Raw genomic sequence first — 19,054 nt, forward strand, 5'->3', positions numbered from 1 at the left:
AACTTTTATTAATGAGCATTTAAATACTTGTCGATAAGAATCGATACAGCGCGCAGCAACATGGATGTCTCTAAATTAGCGAGAAGCATTTCACTTGTGCATTTACGTGAGATATTCCATTTCTTTCTCCATTTCGCGTATGGTTATCCAATTTTTAATTTATGGTTTAACAAATGTCTGATTATGAAAGTGTTAAAAAATTTAATCGTACGCTTTCCTTTGTAAAGGATTGTTTTTGTCCATAGCTTATATATACAATGGTTCAATTGAATAAGCATTATTATCTTTCTTCTGAACTAGACCTGCGGGGAACCCTAACATGCGGAACATAGGTTAGGTATATCATAGTCGGGTGTGGATAAGTAATGGATAATATACTGACCGTAAAGTAATGCGCGTTTCGCGCTGTTCTTGGAGCTCTTCCTCTGTAATGGTTAGTGGCTGAGGGACAAAACAGAGCTGCTCACTATTAGGATACTTACAGATCAGATATTCATACTGACTTCCAAATAACAGACGGCCCTTAGTATTCTGCAATACAGCACGGAGAAATCAATCAATAAGAACCAAAGTAGTGTGATCGAGAATAGTTTATGCGGTACATCAATGATGGGAAAAAGAGAAACCCGGCGTTTCAATAGCCATATGAAGGTAGTAGGGTTCTCCTAGTTTTATCTGGGATATTAAGTAGCTACATATATTAACTGGCTTGTCCGTTGATATGTTCCTATAGCCGAGGTTAGAGCTATGTGTCTCCTTCTCCGGCTCTCGCAGAGGACATTCACACTTGATAATTATGCCCTGAATGGAAACGTCAATATTCTCCAGATACTCGTCATTGGAAGTCGAACAGGAACTGCGTTGTCAGCATTATACTATGCTCATTCACAATCTGGACCTAGCAATGTAGGTGATACGCCGGCAACGTCAAAAGTAACACCACAGCTGTCCTGATTACTGTGTTGTGGCACGTCTGTAACTTTATTGTACTACTTGTCGTTACGCCGTCCCTTGAAGATATTGTTGGAAATCGAGAGCAGGTTGTCGAAAGTAGCGTCAGCAAGTTTCGGGTTATTTACTGTCGGAATTGGTACGCGATCGACGTTAGTTTTGGCGCCATTCTGCCGTAAGCTTATGTCATCTACTTAAGTATAGGACAATTTGGGGCAGAACACATTGGTTATCATTGTTATGTAGCGTTTGCCGTTGACAGTGATGGCCTCACCTATGCGGTTTTCAAGGCAGTACGAACCAATGACACCGGTGGCCCCAAATCCGAACCAAACCGTAACCTTGTTGTGCAACAATTTCACTAAGGAGCCCCCATTTTGACAATAAAATTTTATAGTTTAGGCGAGGTGCTCAATGGTGAAACTTATCATGATTAATTGGCATCAGTGACTGAAAAACCTCGCCGCCAGAGGGCGTCAAAATCTACCCGCGCCAATTGAAAAACCCTTTAGCGAGTAGAATTGGTTGCCGAGAAAGATGAGGCTCGTTACTGTGAATAAGCGAGCTAGATCAATTTCAATAGCAGTTTCCGCCGACAATGAACTCTACGTACCGAAATGATTTTAGTTTGATTTAAGGACTATGTCCTGGATGGGAGGGGTACACATATCATCTAAGTGGACTTCTGTGACCGCCGAGTTAACTACTTGAGATCAGCTTATTCAGCCCGCTGGATCAGCAAGTTGCTTGCGCACAATGAGCAAACAATGAGTCCAAGATTAGTTTAGGTTAGGAAGGCGCGTACGAATAAATGATTTCAAGTTACTACAAAAAATACTAAAGGTGCTCGCTTTCTGTTAGTACTCCTACAGTCGAGGTTATGTCACTTTTCTAGAAAAAAATGTCGATGAAACGTACTTTGAACTCGTCTCATCAGCAATATATTTAATTATCAAAAACTAACTACTAGCTACTAACAATGAAAAAGCACCACCAACTCAATACTACCCAGCCAACAAAAAATCCTAAAACCGATCCGAAAAGGGAAAAAAAGTGGATGAAGTGCGGAGTTTTTTCCGTTTACCAATTCCATTTTCGGATACTTTGACGATCCGTTTTCCCACTAAAGTGTGCGGCAGAAACGTATGTACGGACAACTACCGAAAATTGTTTGTGAACGGATACTTTTTCGGCTGTTTTTTCTGAAATTTTTCGTGCAATACGCTTTCTTTCTGCACTTCGCAGATACTTTTTCATGGTTCAAAAAAATAAAATAAAATAAAATTAGGAAGCGCGTCTGACGGAATTCGAACCCGGCACCTTCTGGAAGCTAACAAATAGCGGCACGCTCTTCTGCACGCTCAGCCACTGCCGACCATGCTTTCAAATGTTTAGCTTAAACACATAAAATACAATTATAGCTTTCAAATAACATCATCTTTTTCGAACGCTTCGAACGTTTTCCGGATCGAAAATTAATGATAACTGTAGTTGTTTTCTATTCGTTTCCGGATACGTAAAATTGTACTAGACTGCACTGTCGGCAAAATTGACGTTTCATTGCTGGCTGGGTAAATATGAAATCAAATACCACCTATACATACAGTCGCACACTTTTACATGCAGTATTTCTGTAAAACAGTGAAACGCAATCGTGCTACTAAGCCATGCATTTGGACTCTGGACAGCCAACAGCAAGTGACGCATACCCCATATACGATATCAATAGATATGAAAGAATAGCTATGGAGCGGACTTTGGCATAAAAGCTGAAATTTCGAAATTTGCATTGATGGCTAAGTTGGCGACAGCAAAATGACGGCGATTTCAAAGCGCAAAGTTCTTATATTTATTGCTTGCAATTACTAGACAACTCTAAGCGAAGCTAACCTTTGGAACGCTTAAAGTGGCAAGAGCAGAAAAGCATTGTTTTTAGAATGAAAGTGTAGGAGGTGAGCAAGCGCCAGTTGGATAGGTTTGGCGAGGCTACCAAAATGTGTTCGAAATGGTTGGAGAGGAAAAAACTTGCGCTAAAGCTAGAAACAATAAACAGAGGAGAAAAAGAAAAGGTTCGCAATATTTTGGTGATAGATAAATATATGTATATGTATAACGATCGACAGCTGCGCACCACTGCCTCTGCCGCTGTCGCTGCCGCTGTCGCTGCTTGCGTCACTTTTGGTACTTCAGTTGTGCGGCTGTAGTTGTAAGCGATTTTTATTGCATTTGTGTGTGAGCGCAGCGCACTGATAACACGACGCGCTTTAAGTGATCGACGGCGACAATATTGCTCAGTATCAATAATTTTTTTTTTTTTTTTTTTTTTCGACTACACATAAGAAAGTGCAGTAAAATATGAAATGGAAAATAAATATAAATCGTAAATAAATACAACAGCAAGCATTTCAGTATACCAAATGTAGATAAGCGTTTACTTGTATTGCGTTCGACAAGCATTGATCGCATTGGCAACAACGCAGCCAGCCAGCCAAACAAGCAAACGCCAATAACTACTTCATACTAAATATTTACTAGGCATACCCGCTATCAGCAACATTTTAGGCGTTCAACGCCTCTTAGAGACCGCCAGCGTACGCTATGAATTACACAGCGCGCTTGACCGCGCAGCCTGGCCTGGCAACTACTCAGCTTCGAGACGCGTCGCAGTCAAACGTCGCGTCGATCGTTGATCGTCTTTTGAAACATTCATCAAAACGGCGGCGAGTCGAACTTGCAAGGCTCCAAAACCGTAACGCGAAATTCAGTTGACTCAAAAGTGGTGTCGGATGTGGAAGTGAATTTTGAAAACTTCTACAAAAAGAAAAACAAATAATTTTGTGAACCGTTGAAATTCAAAAACCGAATTTAAGCTGCTACATTCTCGTGTGTGGCAGAGTAGAATAAAGCGCCGCTTTTAAAGGAAAATTCTCACACAAGGCAATTTAGTTTGCATTTGCAGGTGATTACATACAAATTTGCTGCGTTTAAATTAAACACATAACGGCACGCATGCACGGCCAGGCAAAGTGATCCTCAACTGATCGTCGTAAACAAATTACGAGTATTTACATACTTTTGAAAATCACGCGCTTTCTTACTTACAAGCCGCCCTTATTAGAGCTGTAATTTTGCAAAATTCTAAAATTATTATCAAGCCGCGTGCGTGTGCTGTTAGGCCAAAAAATCTCTCTAACATTCAGTGGTGCAAAATTTTTACATTTCCAATTCTTCGCAGTAACCAGCCACAAGCAATCTCAGTCAGTCACACACAGCGCACTTACTGCAAATATGTCCAACGCCGTAAATAGCGAGGAAGCGTTCAATATACGCGTGAATTACTTGCAGCCCGAAACAGTGGAAATTGCCAAAAATGAGCTACGCGAAACACCCGAGATGAAGGAGGCCGCGATCAAGGAGCTGCGCGAACTCTTACATGCTGCCACAGATATAAACTACAAGGATGATGATGAATTTCTGGTGATATTTCTGCGCGCTTGCCACTTCTATCCACAAAGTGCACTCGAAAAGGTAGGTCATTGTTGATGACAAAAAAAACAAACAGAGCAAAAGCAAAGCAACAAGAAAATGCAAAATACAGCCAAAAAAGAAATAAATAAATAAATTTAAAGTCAAAAAAAAAAAAATTAAAAAATAACTAAAACAATGCCAAAATCAGCGCCGTGTATAAGAAATGCCCAAATTTAAAATATGCAAATTTTTGTAGTGTACGTTATAGTAAATACTTAAACATGGCGCATGTGCATACATACTAAATAGTTCTCGCAAGCGAAGGTGACGACGGTAAATTAAAAAAAAAAGCAAAAATAATGCAAAGCTTTGAGAATTTCGATAGTCTGTTTCTTTTTTATTCTTTACAAGGCTTAATTGTTTAAGTTTTAAATAATGTATACAGTGAACTGCAAAAGTGTTCAACTAGCACTAAAAACTTTGTTTTATAAAAATCAGTTACGAAGAAAAGTATTTTTGTTTCGTCAGATAAAAAAAAAAAAAATTTGGAAAATGTCGTCTAAAACAAATGAGCAGCAAAGTAGCGCCTATCTCAGAGATCTTCTAGGAAAATCATTACAAAAGAAATTTGTTTAGAGTAACAGCTATCATAGATTTTCCTCTTTTTTGGGGCTACATTTTTTGAGATTTTTTTTTTGGTGACTGCTTTTACGGTTTTTAAATTTACAAAAACTTGCCTTGATTTTTTTTTTTAAATTCTGTTGCGATTGGTCTTCTGCACTTTATTTCAAAAGAAATTTACGCTTATATGAAAAAAGTGCAAAAATCCCTCGTCAAAAAAAAAAAATTATTAAAACTGTATACCCAAAAATTATATAAATATTCAGATAAAAAGCTCGAAAGTTTGATGAGAACTTGTAAAATTTTCCTAAATCTTTTATAAGGTTTGAAGCTTTAATTTATATGGTTTTCGATAAAGCTTGGACAAAGCTTTTACAGCAAAGTAACAATAAAAATTCAACTTAAAAAATCTTATGAATAATGAAAAAAAATAATCAACACCTGGACACTTATTTGAGTCACTGTATATGTAAAAATATGCTTTTTTTTATTCCCTTATTTTAAAATACGTTATTTTAGCTTTCGAAAGGGAAACCGGTGGGTTCAAACACCGCCAATTTGAATTTGACTTTTGAAACAGGTGGCAACCCGCTTCAAGCACCTCAATTATATTTGCATATTTAAAACGCTGCAACTAAAAATTTCTTAACACTTCTTCGTATGCCACATATATTTTAATATTTCATATATGTTTATAACTTTTGTACAATTTAATAAAATTCGACTTTACAAACTGGTAGCAACACACTTTAAAATATTTTCAAGCTAAAACCTTCTTAAAGCTCTTTCGTCTGACACCCATATTCTGATACATATTTCGATTAGCTGATTCTCTAATTCAAATGGAGTTTGAATTTTTAAACAGGTGGCAACCCTCCTACGTGCAGTTTAGAAATAAAACCTTTTCAAACTCATTTCGATTGATACTCATATTGTAATAATTCATTTAACTGATTTAATAAATTGAGTTAAATTTTTTGTCTGCAAAATCTAGTTCGGCGGAGCTGAAGGTTGCGCTCCAGGTCACTCCGCATAGCCGTATTAGTCTTGCGCGGATCCCAGATTTAGACAGGCTGCTTCTTTATGTGCTAACAAAAATGGCATTAAAATATACAAAAAGAAAATTAAGTAGACTGCACCAAATTGCACTTAACGGCAGGTACACCAGCCTGATCAGCTCTTCGTGGCCTGATTTAAACAGCTCAACCAGGCTTTGTTGGTTTGAGAAACCATCTTGATCGAGAGAAAGGACTTGAGTATCATTCCTATACATTGGTCTAGGTTCTTCTTCATCAAACGCACAACCTAAATACGTCGCCATCCAAAATCGTTTCTTCCTTTCTCGTTTGAACTCTGGACGTCTATTTTCCAGACTTGCTTCATTCATACTTCATCCTAATTTCCAGACCTTACCCATGTATGTCACAAAAATGGCTATCAAGTACGATCGCAGAATAAAAATAACAAATCCAATGTATCGATCGAGGTTTGGTGAGGTTATTTATCTTCACTTTCCTCATCCGGCATTATGCGCAGCATGTCGTCACGGACACATTGTGCTACCGCAATAACAGTTCCTTATATTATTTTCTTCCCTAGAAGTGAAACCAAGTCGTCGTTCTGTTGAAGATCTCAAAATCTTAGACGCCAGCGCTCAATAAAATAGTGAGTGAATGAATGTGGCGGCCATCGGTGCGTACAGTAAACATCACCCTGAGAGACGATACCTGTCGGGAAACAAGTCCACAGAGCGTAAGGCAATGTGTGTAGGTCAGCTTCCTAATCGGAACCTTGTATCATTTCATTTTATCAACCCGCTTAATTTAACTGCAGAGGAGAAGATTTATGTGTGACCTTATCCCAAGATATCCTTTAAACATCCCGATCTTTTACCTGGTTCTTAGTCTGACAGCCAATATGCCAATGTTTGCGCAAGAAACAGAAGGTACGTCATGCTAAGAAACTTTTCACTGGTGTTTTTTCCTGAATCAACCTCCTTCGCTTTGTAAGCACGGCAATCATTTCCCACTTTCTTAGAAATCAGGAGATAGGTCTGAGACTCGTCTTTACTTTAGTGTTGTACATACTTATATAAATTTTTCATTAGTTCATGATAATGCAAGGAGGTTTTAGCTCACGACCCAAATAATGAAAATACGTTTTACTACTTCTTACTCAAGTAAACTTTTAAATTATAGTTTGATGCGCTCATATATACATACATATATACATACATACAAATGTAAGTTTTGATAATTTTGTTTGTTACTTTTCTCGCTCACTATGTATACGTGTACTATTTTTTGTTATATAGTACATACATATGTACATATTCCTGCTTGAACACGTACTAATCGTAATCTAAATTTAGTGTTTTTGTTTTATTGCTGTTATTTTGTGGAGCATTTATTTTATAATTTTTGTTTTTTTTTATTAATTTATTTTACCCTTCCGTATTTTTTTTAGTTATTCTTCTTTGTCGTTAAACGGAAGTAAGGTCTCTAGAAATACATAATTACGTATAGTTTCATCGAATTTGAACTGTGAAAATTCGTATATAATTTGTCTGGTCCCACTTTGGAATGAGTTCACTGTCGTAGACAATTAAACAAAAATTTAAATAAAATACAATCTCAGAAGTAAAAGTATGCATTTTATAATAAAAGCTACAACAATTTAGTAAACTTTTGACTTTTATAACTTTGAGCAAGAAATGTCGATTGCCCTTTACTTTTCATTTTGTAAGGCAAATTTTCGGTTAATCGGTTTTTTCTTCGCTTTGTATCAAATATACATTAAAAAAAAAAAAAAAATCATAGTAAAGTTGTAAAAGGACTTTTGCACCGAAAATTCGCGAAAGGTCCAGAAAAATCTCCCAAAATGTGAAATACGAAAAATTCCAAAAGGTATTGAAAAATCTCAAAATAACGCCGGAAAGTAAGGATCAAGGAATCGCGAAAAATACGAAAACATCCTAAGCACCACCGAGAAAATCGGCGAAAAGTCTCGAAGAAACCCGAATAATCCCGACGAATGTCATATTACTATCAATGCTCAAAAGATATGTAAAAAATAAAAGTCATCAGTTTTTCTAGCTCAAAATGACAATGGTGATTCTTTTTTTAGTCATGAGCGTATCGTATTCGACAATAAGAGCGAATTCGAAGGCATCTTCGCAAAAACAGTATGCGAATTTTTGCAATGTATTTTTTATTAAAGTCTCTGGTTTTAATATATCTACGAAAAGCGAATACTTAATAGGGCTTGGGCTATACGTATATTCGGATATCTGATTATCCGTATGGTTATTTGTGTAAACGGATAAAATCCGAATGTCAATTTAATATCCGTTCATCTTGTTGTCCAAATATCCGGTTAATATCCGCACATTTATTTATCCGGATATTCTAAACAGTTTTTGAATCTCCGGTCTGTACTGCTTGTGGGCCCAAAACCTGAAGACTCTGAGTCAGTTATTGGCTTGCCATTTTTTTCAGAAAAAGCCAGAGCAGTAAAACGAGAGATGTGAATTTATACAACTTAAAGGTCTGATTATGGCAACTTAACGTAACTTAAAAGCTGTCACTTGAAAATTCTCTTGAATGAATGTTGCTTACATTTGGACAGGCGAAACTTAACATAACTTAACGCCACGTCAAAGTCTGTTTCATTTTGATTTTCTCAGCTCTAAGTTACGTTAAATTAAGTTAAGTTGCCATAATCAGACCTTGAGTCGTAAAGGCGGATTCAGAACTTCGTAGAAATCTTCTAATTAATATAAAATCGTATATTATAAAAAGTTTCACGCACTCAGAAAATTATGTTCTGTTTGGGCAATACTTAAACATTAGCATGTTTATTTATATTTAATGTAGTTTCTTCTTTCGCTTATTTTGTGTTTTTCTGTCTGCCACCACAGTTTGCGATAAGCTGGCAAAATTCAATAAATCAATCCTGATAGAGTGTCATAGTTACATAAATGTCGCAAACTAAATATGTACGCATGTATGTGCATTAGACCGTACCACCTTACAAGTAAGCAAAATTAATGTTCGCCGTACACAACTGAGACTAAGAAATTTTTGCAAGCCGCTTACCAAAAAACATGTTTTTTCGCCAAACCTAGGGTGACACTTAAATAATTTTTTTTTTTTAATAGTTCTTTTGGAATAATCGAAATACTCCCTCAGCAAATGTTAAATGCCGAAGTTATGATGGAAAATGTACTCGTAAAAAGACGAAAAAAAAATCGAGATTACTTTGCAAAAATGCTACACACTCAGGCGTTTGCGGCGAACTATTTTCCGGTACGATCTAATGTACATATATACATATGTGCATTGGCATGAAATAAATTCGAATATATGTATATAGTCATATAGCAACGCTAAAAGAAGAACTAAAAGAAGAAAGTTCAAAAGATCGGTTTATGACCGACCGCAATTTAAGATCAGCAACTGATTTATTGAAAACTTATATGTCTATGAAACTTGCTTAATATAGAAACAGCAGAATACATATTCCTATATTCTTGCAGGGAGCACTCACATACATATGTATGTGTAAATGATAATCCCAAATATATATACAACTACAGTGTTAACTTTATTATTTATTGTACATACATACATATGTATGTATGCTTGCAGCTATTTTTATTGGAAAGACCTGACTGTAGGGAAAAAAGGACAGCTGTTTTAAAAAGTTTTAAATGCAGCGAATTTTGACTGAGTAAAAAGTGTTCTCCAAAGTTTACCAAATATATATATTTTTTTTTGAACTCAAATTGTATATTACTCTACCGAAAAATGTTGCCTTCTCATTGGCCGCCTCTGCGCACAAATACAAAGAGGAAAAGGCAACATTTTGTTACAAAAGAAAATACCATTAGTTTGGCCGTCTTTTTCTGTGGCATCATTTTCTAATAAGAATTGGTACATAAGATGGTAAATTTTTGGAAAAAATGGAATTTTTCAAATTATTATTATTAGTATTTTTAATACAATGAGGCATTTTTGTGGCTTAATAACCACATATCCGCATAGAACTCGTAGCAATTTTTACATTATTTGCTTTAAGTTTTTTCACAAGAACCAGTCAAATTCAAACAACTTTTATTTTGCTGAAGGTAATTTAAAATATCACCAACGAATTTAAAGAATTAATTAGTAAATTTAACATTTTAATTAGGGTAAGTAAATAGTTAGTTGATTATTGATTGAATTTTAATGGAGCCAAAATTTATTTTTAAATCTTGAAGAACAAGCATTTTTGCCCACCGTGACGCACCGATTTTATATATTCTTTAAATGAAGTATATATACTACTTTCCGTTTTTTGTATAAGTCAAGTTTTCACTTCGTTAATTACGAAAACATTTGCTTGCCTTCTTATGGCGTTTCCAAAGCGTTTTTGAGGCTAGGTTTGCACGAGAGATATGCGTTGAAATAAACCAATTTTGCCCATATTTTGGGTGTTTACTAGCCTTATTCCAAAACCGGTTTTCGAGTTATTCGCAAAATTGCAATTGGAAAAAAAACCGGTTCCCGATTTTGAAATTAAGAAAAAACCCGGATAAACCGTTGATTGGTATGAAGGCATAACCAAAAATTACAATAAAACTACTAACAGTAAAGATAGGTATTAAAGAAAGAGACTTCCTCTATAAATTTTACAAATTGTTTTTCAGTGTTTCTTTTGGCTCCATTGTCGCTTATTATTTTGGAGGGAAATCGACGCCGTCCTGGTTATGGGTTAAACTTTTACCTAAATATCATCATCATAACAACAACATCCTCTTTATATCTCCCCTTACCCCAACTCAACCAACCTTTTGGCCCAACCAGCACAAGCAACAGTTTCCTGACTCTACTTTTAGGTGAGCCATTAGGCAGGCTTGATACCATTGAGTCTTCTTCAAGCTATCCCCTATTTGCTTTGTATAAATAATAATAAATAATAATGTTCTGTGAAGTGCGCTCAATAAGCTCGCAGTCATAAAGTTTAATACTCATTTATTTAAAGCTTATCGCATCAAAAGTTATAAGTGCCTATCAGAGTTATGAAAAATACATTAACCTTTTAATGCATAGCCTTTTAATGTTAATGTAAAAAGTTAATGCATTGATTTTTGAAATTTAATGTAAATGTAAATTTAAATTCATTAATCCCGAAGTAATAATGTGAATGCATTTTTTTTGCATTAACATAACAATTTTTAAATGAATGCTATTGCAATAATGTATTGCATTAAAAATATGACAAGCATTAGAAACCCATTAACTAATTTTATTTTGAAGTAAAAATTCTTTGTTGACGTTAAGGATAGAATTTTGAGGTCAAAAAGATAGTAGCGGGAGTTAAGGTTGGTTTTCACTATGTCAAATTCAATCGCATTTGTCGTCCAATACCTCAAAACACATTGTCGAATAGAGCTAAAAAACTGTTTATTTAGTGATTTAGATCAGAATAGGTCTTCAGTCGTGGCATGTGTTCTGCTAAATTGGCTATCTGTCCGTTTTCGGCCCATAAGATAGCCGGTATGCACCAGAAATCAACAAAAGCACACTGAGTTGCTCAAATTTTCATAAAACATCTAACAATGTTTACAAGAATTTTTTTTTCAAATAAATGTAATAGAACGAAGCTGAAAACCCCATTGTAAAGTAATTAGTCGAAGTCTTTCCAAAAAAGGTTATTTATATTTCACTAGAAAATCATTTTAATGGTTTTTATTATTGCAAATGAACGAAATTAATAAGAGTTTTAATGCATTAAAATTTTTTCGTTTGTATTGGTGGCATTATATTTTTCAGAATTAATGCATTGAAATTTTTGTTTGCATTAAATTTTAAAAATTAATTTTTAAATTATCATTAGTACTTTAAGTACCATTAATGCATTAAAAAGTTGATGCATCTTTCACAACTCTGGCGCCTATGTAGTATTAACACTTGTACGACCATAAGCAAAAAAAATATGATTTTAATTGTAGCTTTTGATTCTAGGGGGCTTAATAAAAAAAATGGAATGTCAACACAATAAACAAATTTCTATAAAAAAAAAATCCTAAAAAATTGTCATGTATATTAGTACCTACCTTAAAATAAATACTTTTAATCAAAAAAAAAAATTGTTTATTCTCTAATAAAATATTTTTTTTTAACAAATTAATACAACATCCATTAAAATATATTTCTTACAAAAAAAATTTTTCTTAACTGTTTCTAAAACAAAATAATTTTTATATATTGTGGAACGCCGAAACTGGATTGTCTTCAAAAAAATATTTTACCCATCGGCAACACCAACAACCAAAGCGAGAATTTTTTTGCAATAACTCATTTTCTCTCCCTAAAATAAAATATTTTATATCAGAATTTAATATAAATAAAATTAAAATTAAGATCGGTTTTTTACTGAAAAAAATAGATTATTTACATCATTAAAATCATTACCAAAAAAGTTTTTAATGCTTTTTTTCAAAATAATTATTTTTACCTAACAAATTTATTTTGTAATTTGGTAAAACTAGGCGAAGGAACAAAATTTATTAAAGTTTAACAGTTTTATATAACGCTTGACCTTTACAAATGTGTCGTTTGAAAACTATCATGCAGTTTTTTGCTCCGGGCGGCGAAATGCTCACAGCGAGAGCATTTCTAACAGTAAAAGAAAAAAATTATTTTACATATGTAAGTAGGTACTTAAATTATAATTTTTTCTCAAAACAAATTTATGTTTTCAGAAAAACAAATACTTTTTCTCAAGCTTAGTATTCTCAAAAAAAATGTTTTTTTTTTAATTTTTCGTAAATTTATCCTATTATTGTGGAATATTTTTTTTTTAGAAAATCATTTTTTCTACGGTAGGGTAATAGTTTTGATAAGCATAATTTTTTGCTAAAAATATTTTTCCCAAAATCCTAGAATTTTTTTATTTGTGTTTAATTGAGGAATTGAGGATTTTTGGTATTTTTATTTTTAAATATGTTTCAAAAAATTTCATGACATATATCTTTTTGGGTGGAGAACTTATTGGGAAACATGTTTCCCTTGGCACTGAAAGGGTTAAGTACTAGAAATACAGTTTATGGTTAAAGGATGACACATTATAAAGAAATATTAGTTTACACATGAAAGGCCAAGGTGTGCTAAAATAAAGTTTATAATTAACCATTAGCCATTGACCCTGCAAGCTCACGTAACATAAATTTGCCGGTAACACTTTTTTAGTTCAGCGTCAAATCATTTGGGCCGTCAACTAGTAGCTTCTTGGCCCACAATTAAGGAGTGACAGCAGCATTTATTACCAGCTGCCGCAGTGCTTTTGGAAGCTTTATTATATTTGCAAGTGCAATGGAGTGCGTACATACAAACAAACAAATATTGGAGTTATTACGCGAATACTTGGCGAAGCCGCGGAAGCGTCATTAGCCGCTATAACTGTATGTAAACACAACAAACTTCACGTCTGCGCGGAAGCTTTTTTTTTTTGGTTTTTTGTGCGTGGTACGAGTATACGTCATTTTTGACATTCTTGACCAAGACCTCAATTCGTGGGCATTGTTTTTTAGCTTAATTGCTCTCGCTTCTATCTTCATATATACATACATACAAATATGTACCAAACATATTTATATACATATAATATTCTATATTCTGCCGGTGTGATCACTACCTAATCTGTATGTATGTAGCGGCGCGCATCAGTACTGTTGTCACTTGCATAACACACAGGCATAACACATGGCTTGCCATTGACAAGGCAATCGCCAGGTTAACAAGGTGAATATTGGCAAGGCAGTGGCTTACATACATACATATGTATGTATGAATATAAAAAGTTGGAATAGTGTAATTGCTAGCAACTTTATGGCTAGAAATCTTTACTGATGACATCTAATTTTAAGTTTTTCGCGTTTCTTTCAACTCGCTGAAATAGCTCGCTGATTGTTGGCATAGAAGATAAATATGTATGTACATAGTTTATGTAGGGTTATAGGTTGGGCGGCAACCGCAAGGTCCTTTGTGATATCGCATGGGGGTTCACGGTTATGCTGTTGCCGTAAAACCACTTGGAGTTCAATAAAAATGTGGGCACAACACACCTTATAACTATTGAGCTGAGATCATCTACCACGTACCTACTCACGAAATTTAATGTAAACAACTCTCACTTAAAAATTTACTTAAATGTATGTTGCTTATAATTGAACAGCCGAAACTTAAGGTAACTTAATGCCACGTCGAAATCTGTTTCAGTTTAGTTGACATAATCAGTCTTTAAGGCTTGCCAAAGCTTTAGGCGACTTAGTTACATAGGTAAATAAATAGGTTAGGTTAGAAATTAAATTTTAATTTTATTTCATTTTGTTCCTTTTGTCGGCACCTGTACGTGACTTTTTCATAACCACTACGGGAATAGTTTAAGGCTATTTCCGAATCATTCCGTGACTAGTTTCAAACAATAGGAAAAAGTAAAAAAAAAATATTTTTTGGAAAAAGTTCAATACATTTTTTTTTTTGGTAAAAATAATGATTTCATTATTAAATCATTTAAAGTATATATTTTTTCTGTTAAAAAGCGCTTTTAATTTTAAGTTTAATATAAAATATAAGGTATACTATTTTTGTATTGTAAAATTATTTTAAGAAAATAAAATTTTTGTTTTGAAAAAAAAATAATAATAAATTTTTTACTTAGATACATATTAAATCTTAGTAAAATTTTAATTATTATTTTTTCTCAAAACAAACATTTTTTTATCTATTTTGAATAAATATTGAGGCCGTGTTTAAAAATATTAGCTTAACTTCGACAATTTTTATGCGATTGCAATAAGTGAGGTGTCGGTTTATTTGACAATAGATTTAATTTTAGATATTACTACATATCTTGAATTGTGGAAATTTGTGATGGTCAAAATAAAAAAAATTAAGAAAAAATGTTTTTTTTTTGCTCGCCCGAAGAAAAATCCCACCAATCCAAGTCTGACAATAGATTATTACATATACATCATTTTAAAGGCCTATGAATCCTCTTCTCACAACATGTTCGATCTTTAAAATTGAATGAAATATAGTCATTCAAAAACAGATAAACCTACAAAGCCGTGTTTTCTGGTCTAAAATTACAAGTCGCGACCTCTAAGTGATTTTTAAAAAATCTATAAAAATAGGCACCAATATTTCTCATAAAAAGGAGAGAAATTAGGGGGTAGGGGTCTAGAAAATAGGAGTTTTAAGCAATAAAAAAATATATATTTAAAAACATCTATGTAGATATGTATGTACATATGTACATTAGACTGCATCACTCCCCATAAAAAAATCGGTACTGTTTTTCCATTGGAATTATAAAATCTATCATATTTTAAGACGTCTACCAAAATATTTTATTTTTTTTTAATATTTTTACGCAGATTTTTTAAGCCTAATCTGTTTTGTCATCTGAGGAGACTTTTTTCAAAAAGTTCTTTAAGAAACTATTTTTATTCATAAAAACTCCATTTTTGGAGGTATTTTCAAATCGGCCTAACTCGCTTAAATCTTAATATTTTGTGGACGTATTAAAATATAATAAGTTTTGTAATCCCGGCGGAAAACCGCAACTTTTTTTGGTTATGCAGTACATACATATATAGACAAACAATTATTTTATCAAGTTTATAACTTATCAAACAATTGGAAAAGTAAAAAAAAAATGTATTTTTGGAGAAAATTAATTATTTTGAAAACATTTAATNTTTTTTGGTTATGCAGTACATACATATATAGACAAACAATTATTTTATCAAGTTTATAACTTATCAAACAATTGGAAAAGTAAAAAAAAATGTATTTTTGGAGAAAATTAATTATTTTGAAAACATTTAATTAATTTTTCGGTAAATATAATGATTTTATCATTAATTTATTTTGATATAAATTAATTTAGATGCTCTTGTGGGAAAATATTTTTTTGGAAAAAAGTTCTCATTTCGCCTCCAACAGGTTAGGAATATAATGTATTCACATAATCCCCTATCAAATTTGTTTTTAGCTTTCAACAATACGTCAGATAATTTTTTTTATGTAATTTTTTAAAGTTGCTTATCAAAAAAGTAATTTGGTTGAAAGAAATTATTTTTTCTGCAAAAATAGTAAATATAAATTTAAAAAAAAATTATTTGTTATAAAAATTTTTTTACCAAAATTAAAAATTTTAACGAAAATTTGTAGACCAAAAATTAAAAAAATGCTTCATTTTTATTTAGATATTTCTTTAATTTTTAAGGAAAAATAATGTGAATGAGAAATTTTTAGGAAAAAACATATTTTTTATTGAATTTTTTCGTGACATTTGATTGTTTTTTTATTTAGCAATCAATGAATCAAAATTTACAATTAAAATCATTTCTTTGAATTTTAAGTTTATGGTCCTGAAAGGGTTAATAAGCCCAGGTAGAGCTCATGGGGCATTGGAATGCTGGTTGCCGACTCTCTTGCGAGACAGTCGGCTTTCCCTTTTCCCCCTATACTATTATTAGCCTGGTATCCATGCCAATTGGATATGTATTTCCACTTTTTTCTTGTCGGCAACAAAGTACTTCGATTTGCCTAATTTGCAAGTTCTAAACTAATTTTAATTATATTCTCCTTACAGATGCGCTCCACAGCCGCCTTCCGCAAAGATAATGCCGCCCTTGTGCACGGCCTAGTCATCGAACAGCTCAAAGATAAATTCATACAATATGGCATTGTGAATGTTTTAAAGAATTGCGANTTATTCTCCTTACAGATGCGCTCCACAGCCGCCTTCCGCAAAGATAATGCCGCCCTTGTGCACGGCCTAGTCATCGAACAGCTAAAAGATAAATTCATACAATATGGCATTGTGAATGTTTTAAAGAATTGCGATCAACTGGGACGTCGTATTTTGATTGTGAATTGCGGTGAACTGTGGGATCCCAATTCCGTGCCTTCAGATGATGTCTTCCGTATGTTGTATATGATACATATTGCCGCACAATTGGAACCAGAAACACAAGTGCGTGGCGTTGTTTGTGTAATGGACTTTGATGGCCTCTCAATGAAGCAGGTGAAAGCGTTAACACCAAGTTTCTCGAAACGTTTGCTCACCTTCATACAGGATGCGATGCCGTTGCGCATGAAAGAAGTACATTTTGTTAAGCAGCCATTCATTTTTAAAATGGTGTGGGCACTTTTCAAGCCATTCGTACGCGAGAAGCTCAATAAAAGGGTGAGTTGCCATGACAATTTTCGTAACCTCAAATTTAATGGTAGTATGTAATACAATTGCTTTTACCATCACCAGTACAATTAACTTCATCGTTACTTCTTCCATTACAAGTACCATTACCGCTTATATTACCAGCATAATTTCCGTTACTATAACAATAACCCTTTACAGTATTCCATTACCATTACAATAACTACTACTATTATTACTATTGTCACTGCCAGTACCTTTACTATTACAATAATCAGCACCACTAAAATCAATAGTTATTACTATTATCGTAACCATTGCCATTTTTTAATTACCATTACCATTACTATTGCCATTACCAATACCATTTCCTTCACCATTACCTCTTATCATTGCCATTTCCACTACTAATATCGTTGCCGTCACCATTACCAATTACCATTACTGATACCGTTGCAATTAACATTACCCTTACCATTACCGTTGTCATTGCCATCATTATTATCATTGCAATTACCAACATCGCACTACCGAAGTACCAGTCGCAGTGGCTTTTACATTATATGGCACTGAAATTTCGCAGCTGTTGAAGAGTTAATGTGTAGTACAATTGTGACAGCAGAGAATCCTTTGTCATATCCAAATAATTTTATAATCATACAACCAGAGAATGTATGTACATATATGAGAACGTATATTCATAAACGCTCTCTGACAGAAATCAATAAGCCCGACAGGAAACGGATTAAGACGAAAGCCGGAAACATCAAATACTTTTGCATACTTCAGGGCGCTCTTAGCAGCCACCAAGCGTTTCCTCATTTTTTTGTTGGACTTCCGTTTTAAGCTGTCAACCAACATTGGAAAAATTGCAAAATATTCTAATTTTGATTAAAATTAATAAAAAAACATGAGCCTAATAAAAGCTGTAGACATATTGGATTCTAAGGAATCGTCTTTATCCTTCAATTAATTCATTTCAATTATTTTATTTTTTTGTAATTCTTGTATTATTTTATAAACCAGGTTAATTTTCAATTTGACTTTTATTTTCCAGATGCACTTCCACGGCGGCGACATGAAGTCCCTGCAGAAATTCCTCTCACCCGAAATCCTGCCCGAAAACTACAAAGGCACACAGCCGAAAATCGATTATGGCGGTGCCGATTGGTTTCCAGCAGTCGAAAAGCATACCGATTTCGTGCGCGAATGGTCCGAGCTGGGTCCAGCGCAATGGTAAATGCATCACAACGCGCTTGGCAACCAACAAATTGCTACAACCAAAGGCTGTACATTCCTTCTCTCTAATTGAAAAGCCCAATTACTTGGAACGCTTGAAGAACAAAAAAGAAAGCACAATATACTATGTAGTTTTTAACAAAACAAAAAAAGACCCAAGAATTATAAGACACTTTTACATACAAACACTATCGCGTCTTTCACCTAGTTCGTAAGCATTTAAACAACATTTTTTATTTCTAGTTTATTTTAGTGCTAATAAATGAAGAAATGCAAACAAATCATTCTCCATTTGTCTATTTTTCCCTTCATTTTTATTTCATTTCTCATTTCTCTACACTTGTATGGATTATTTGTTTAAATTACAACAACAACGCTACCTTCCACATACGCGCTTGGAACCAATAAATGTGACAAGTTCTTATTAATAATGTCATAAAATAAAGAGATTTTAAACAAAAATACAACACCTTTCTAACAAGCAATGCGCACCATTAGAAAGTTTATTGCGGACGTGGCCATTGTTAATTTTCATTTTTTAATGTATATACATACATGGCTA

The 19,054-nt window shown here is 33.6% G+C and overlaps 1 protein-coding gene across 1 annotated transcript; it reads left to right on the top strand.

Moving 5' to 3' along the window:
* Positions 1–3,533: 3,533 nt before the first annotated feature.
* Positions 3,534–18,920, top strand: LOC108373181 (clavesin-1). Its single transcript, XM_017629041.1, has 4 exons — positions 3,534–3,910; positions 4,187–4,479; positions 16,822–17,283; positions 18,311–18,920. Exons 2-4 carry the CDS (start codon positions 4,240–4,242, stop codon positions 18,491–18,493), a joined length of 885 nt encoding a protein of 294 aa, XP_017484530.1. The 5' UTR covers positions 3,534–3,910; positions 4,187–4,239; the 3' UTR covers positions 18,494–18,920.
* The last annotated feature ends 134 nt before the right edge of the window (positions 18,921–19,054 follow it).

This window comes from Rhagoletis zephyria, unplaced genomic scaffold (assembly GCF_001687245.7).
Source record: "Rhagoletis zephyria isolate East Lansing unplaced genomic scaffold, Rhagoletis_zephyria_1.1 Rzeph_scaffold_06447, whole genome shotgun sequence".
In the NCBI taxonomy this organism is placed as follows: Eukaryota; Metazoa; Arthropoda; class Insecta; order Diptera; family Tephritidae; genus Rhagoletis; species Rhagoletis zephyria.

Bases quoted from the DNA above. Each gene is read 5' to 3' on its own strand.
- LOC108373181 (XM_017629041.1), top strand. From the start codon at position 4,240: ATGTCCAACGCCGTAAATAGCGAGGAAGCGTTCAATATACGCGTGAAT. The intron at 4,480-16,821 runs GTAGGTCATTGT...TTCTCCTTACAG, and splicing joins CACAAAGTGCACTCGAAAAG to ATGCGCTCCACAGCCGCCTT. The intron at 17,284-18,310 runs GTGAGTTGCCAT...TTTATTTTCCAG, and splicing joins GCGAGAAGCTCAATAAAAGG to ATGCACTTCCACGGCGGCGA.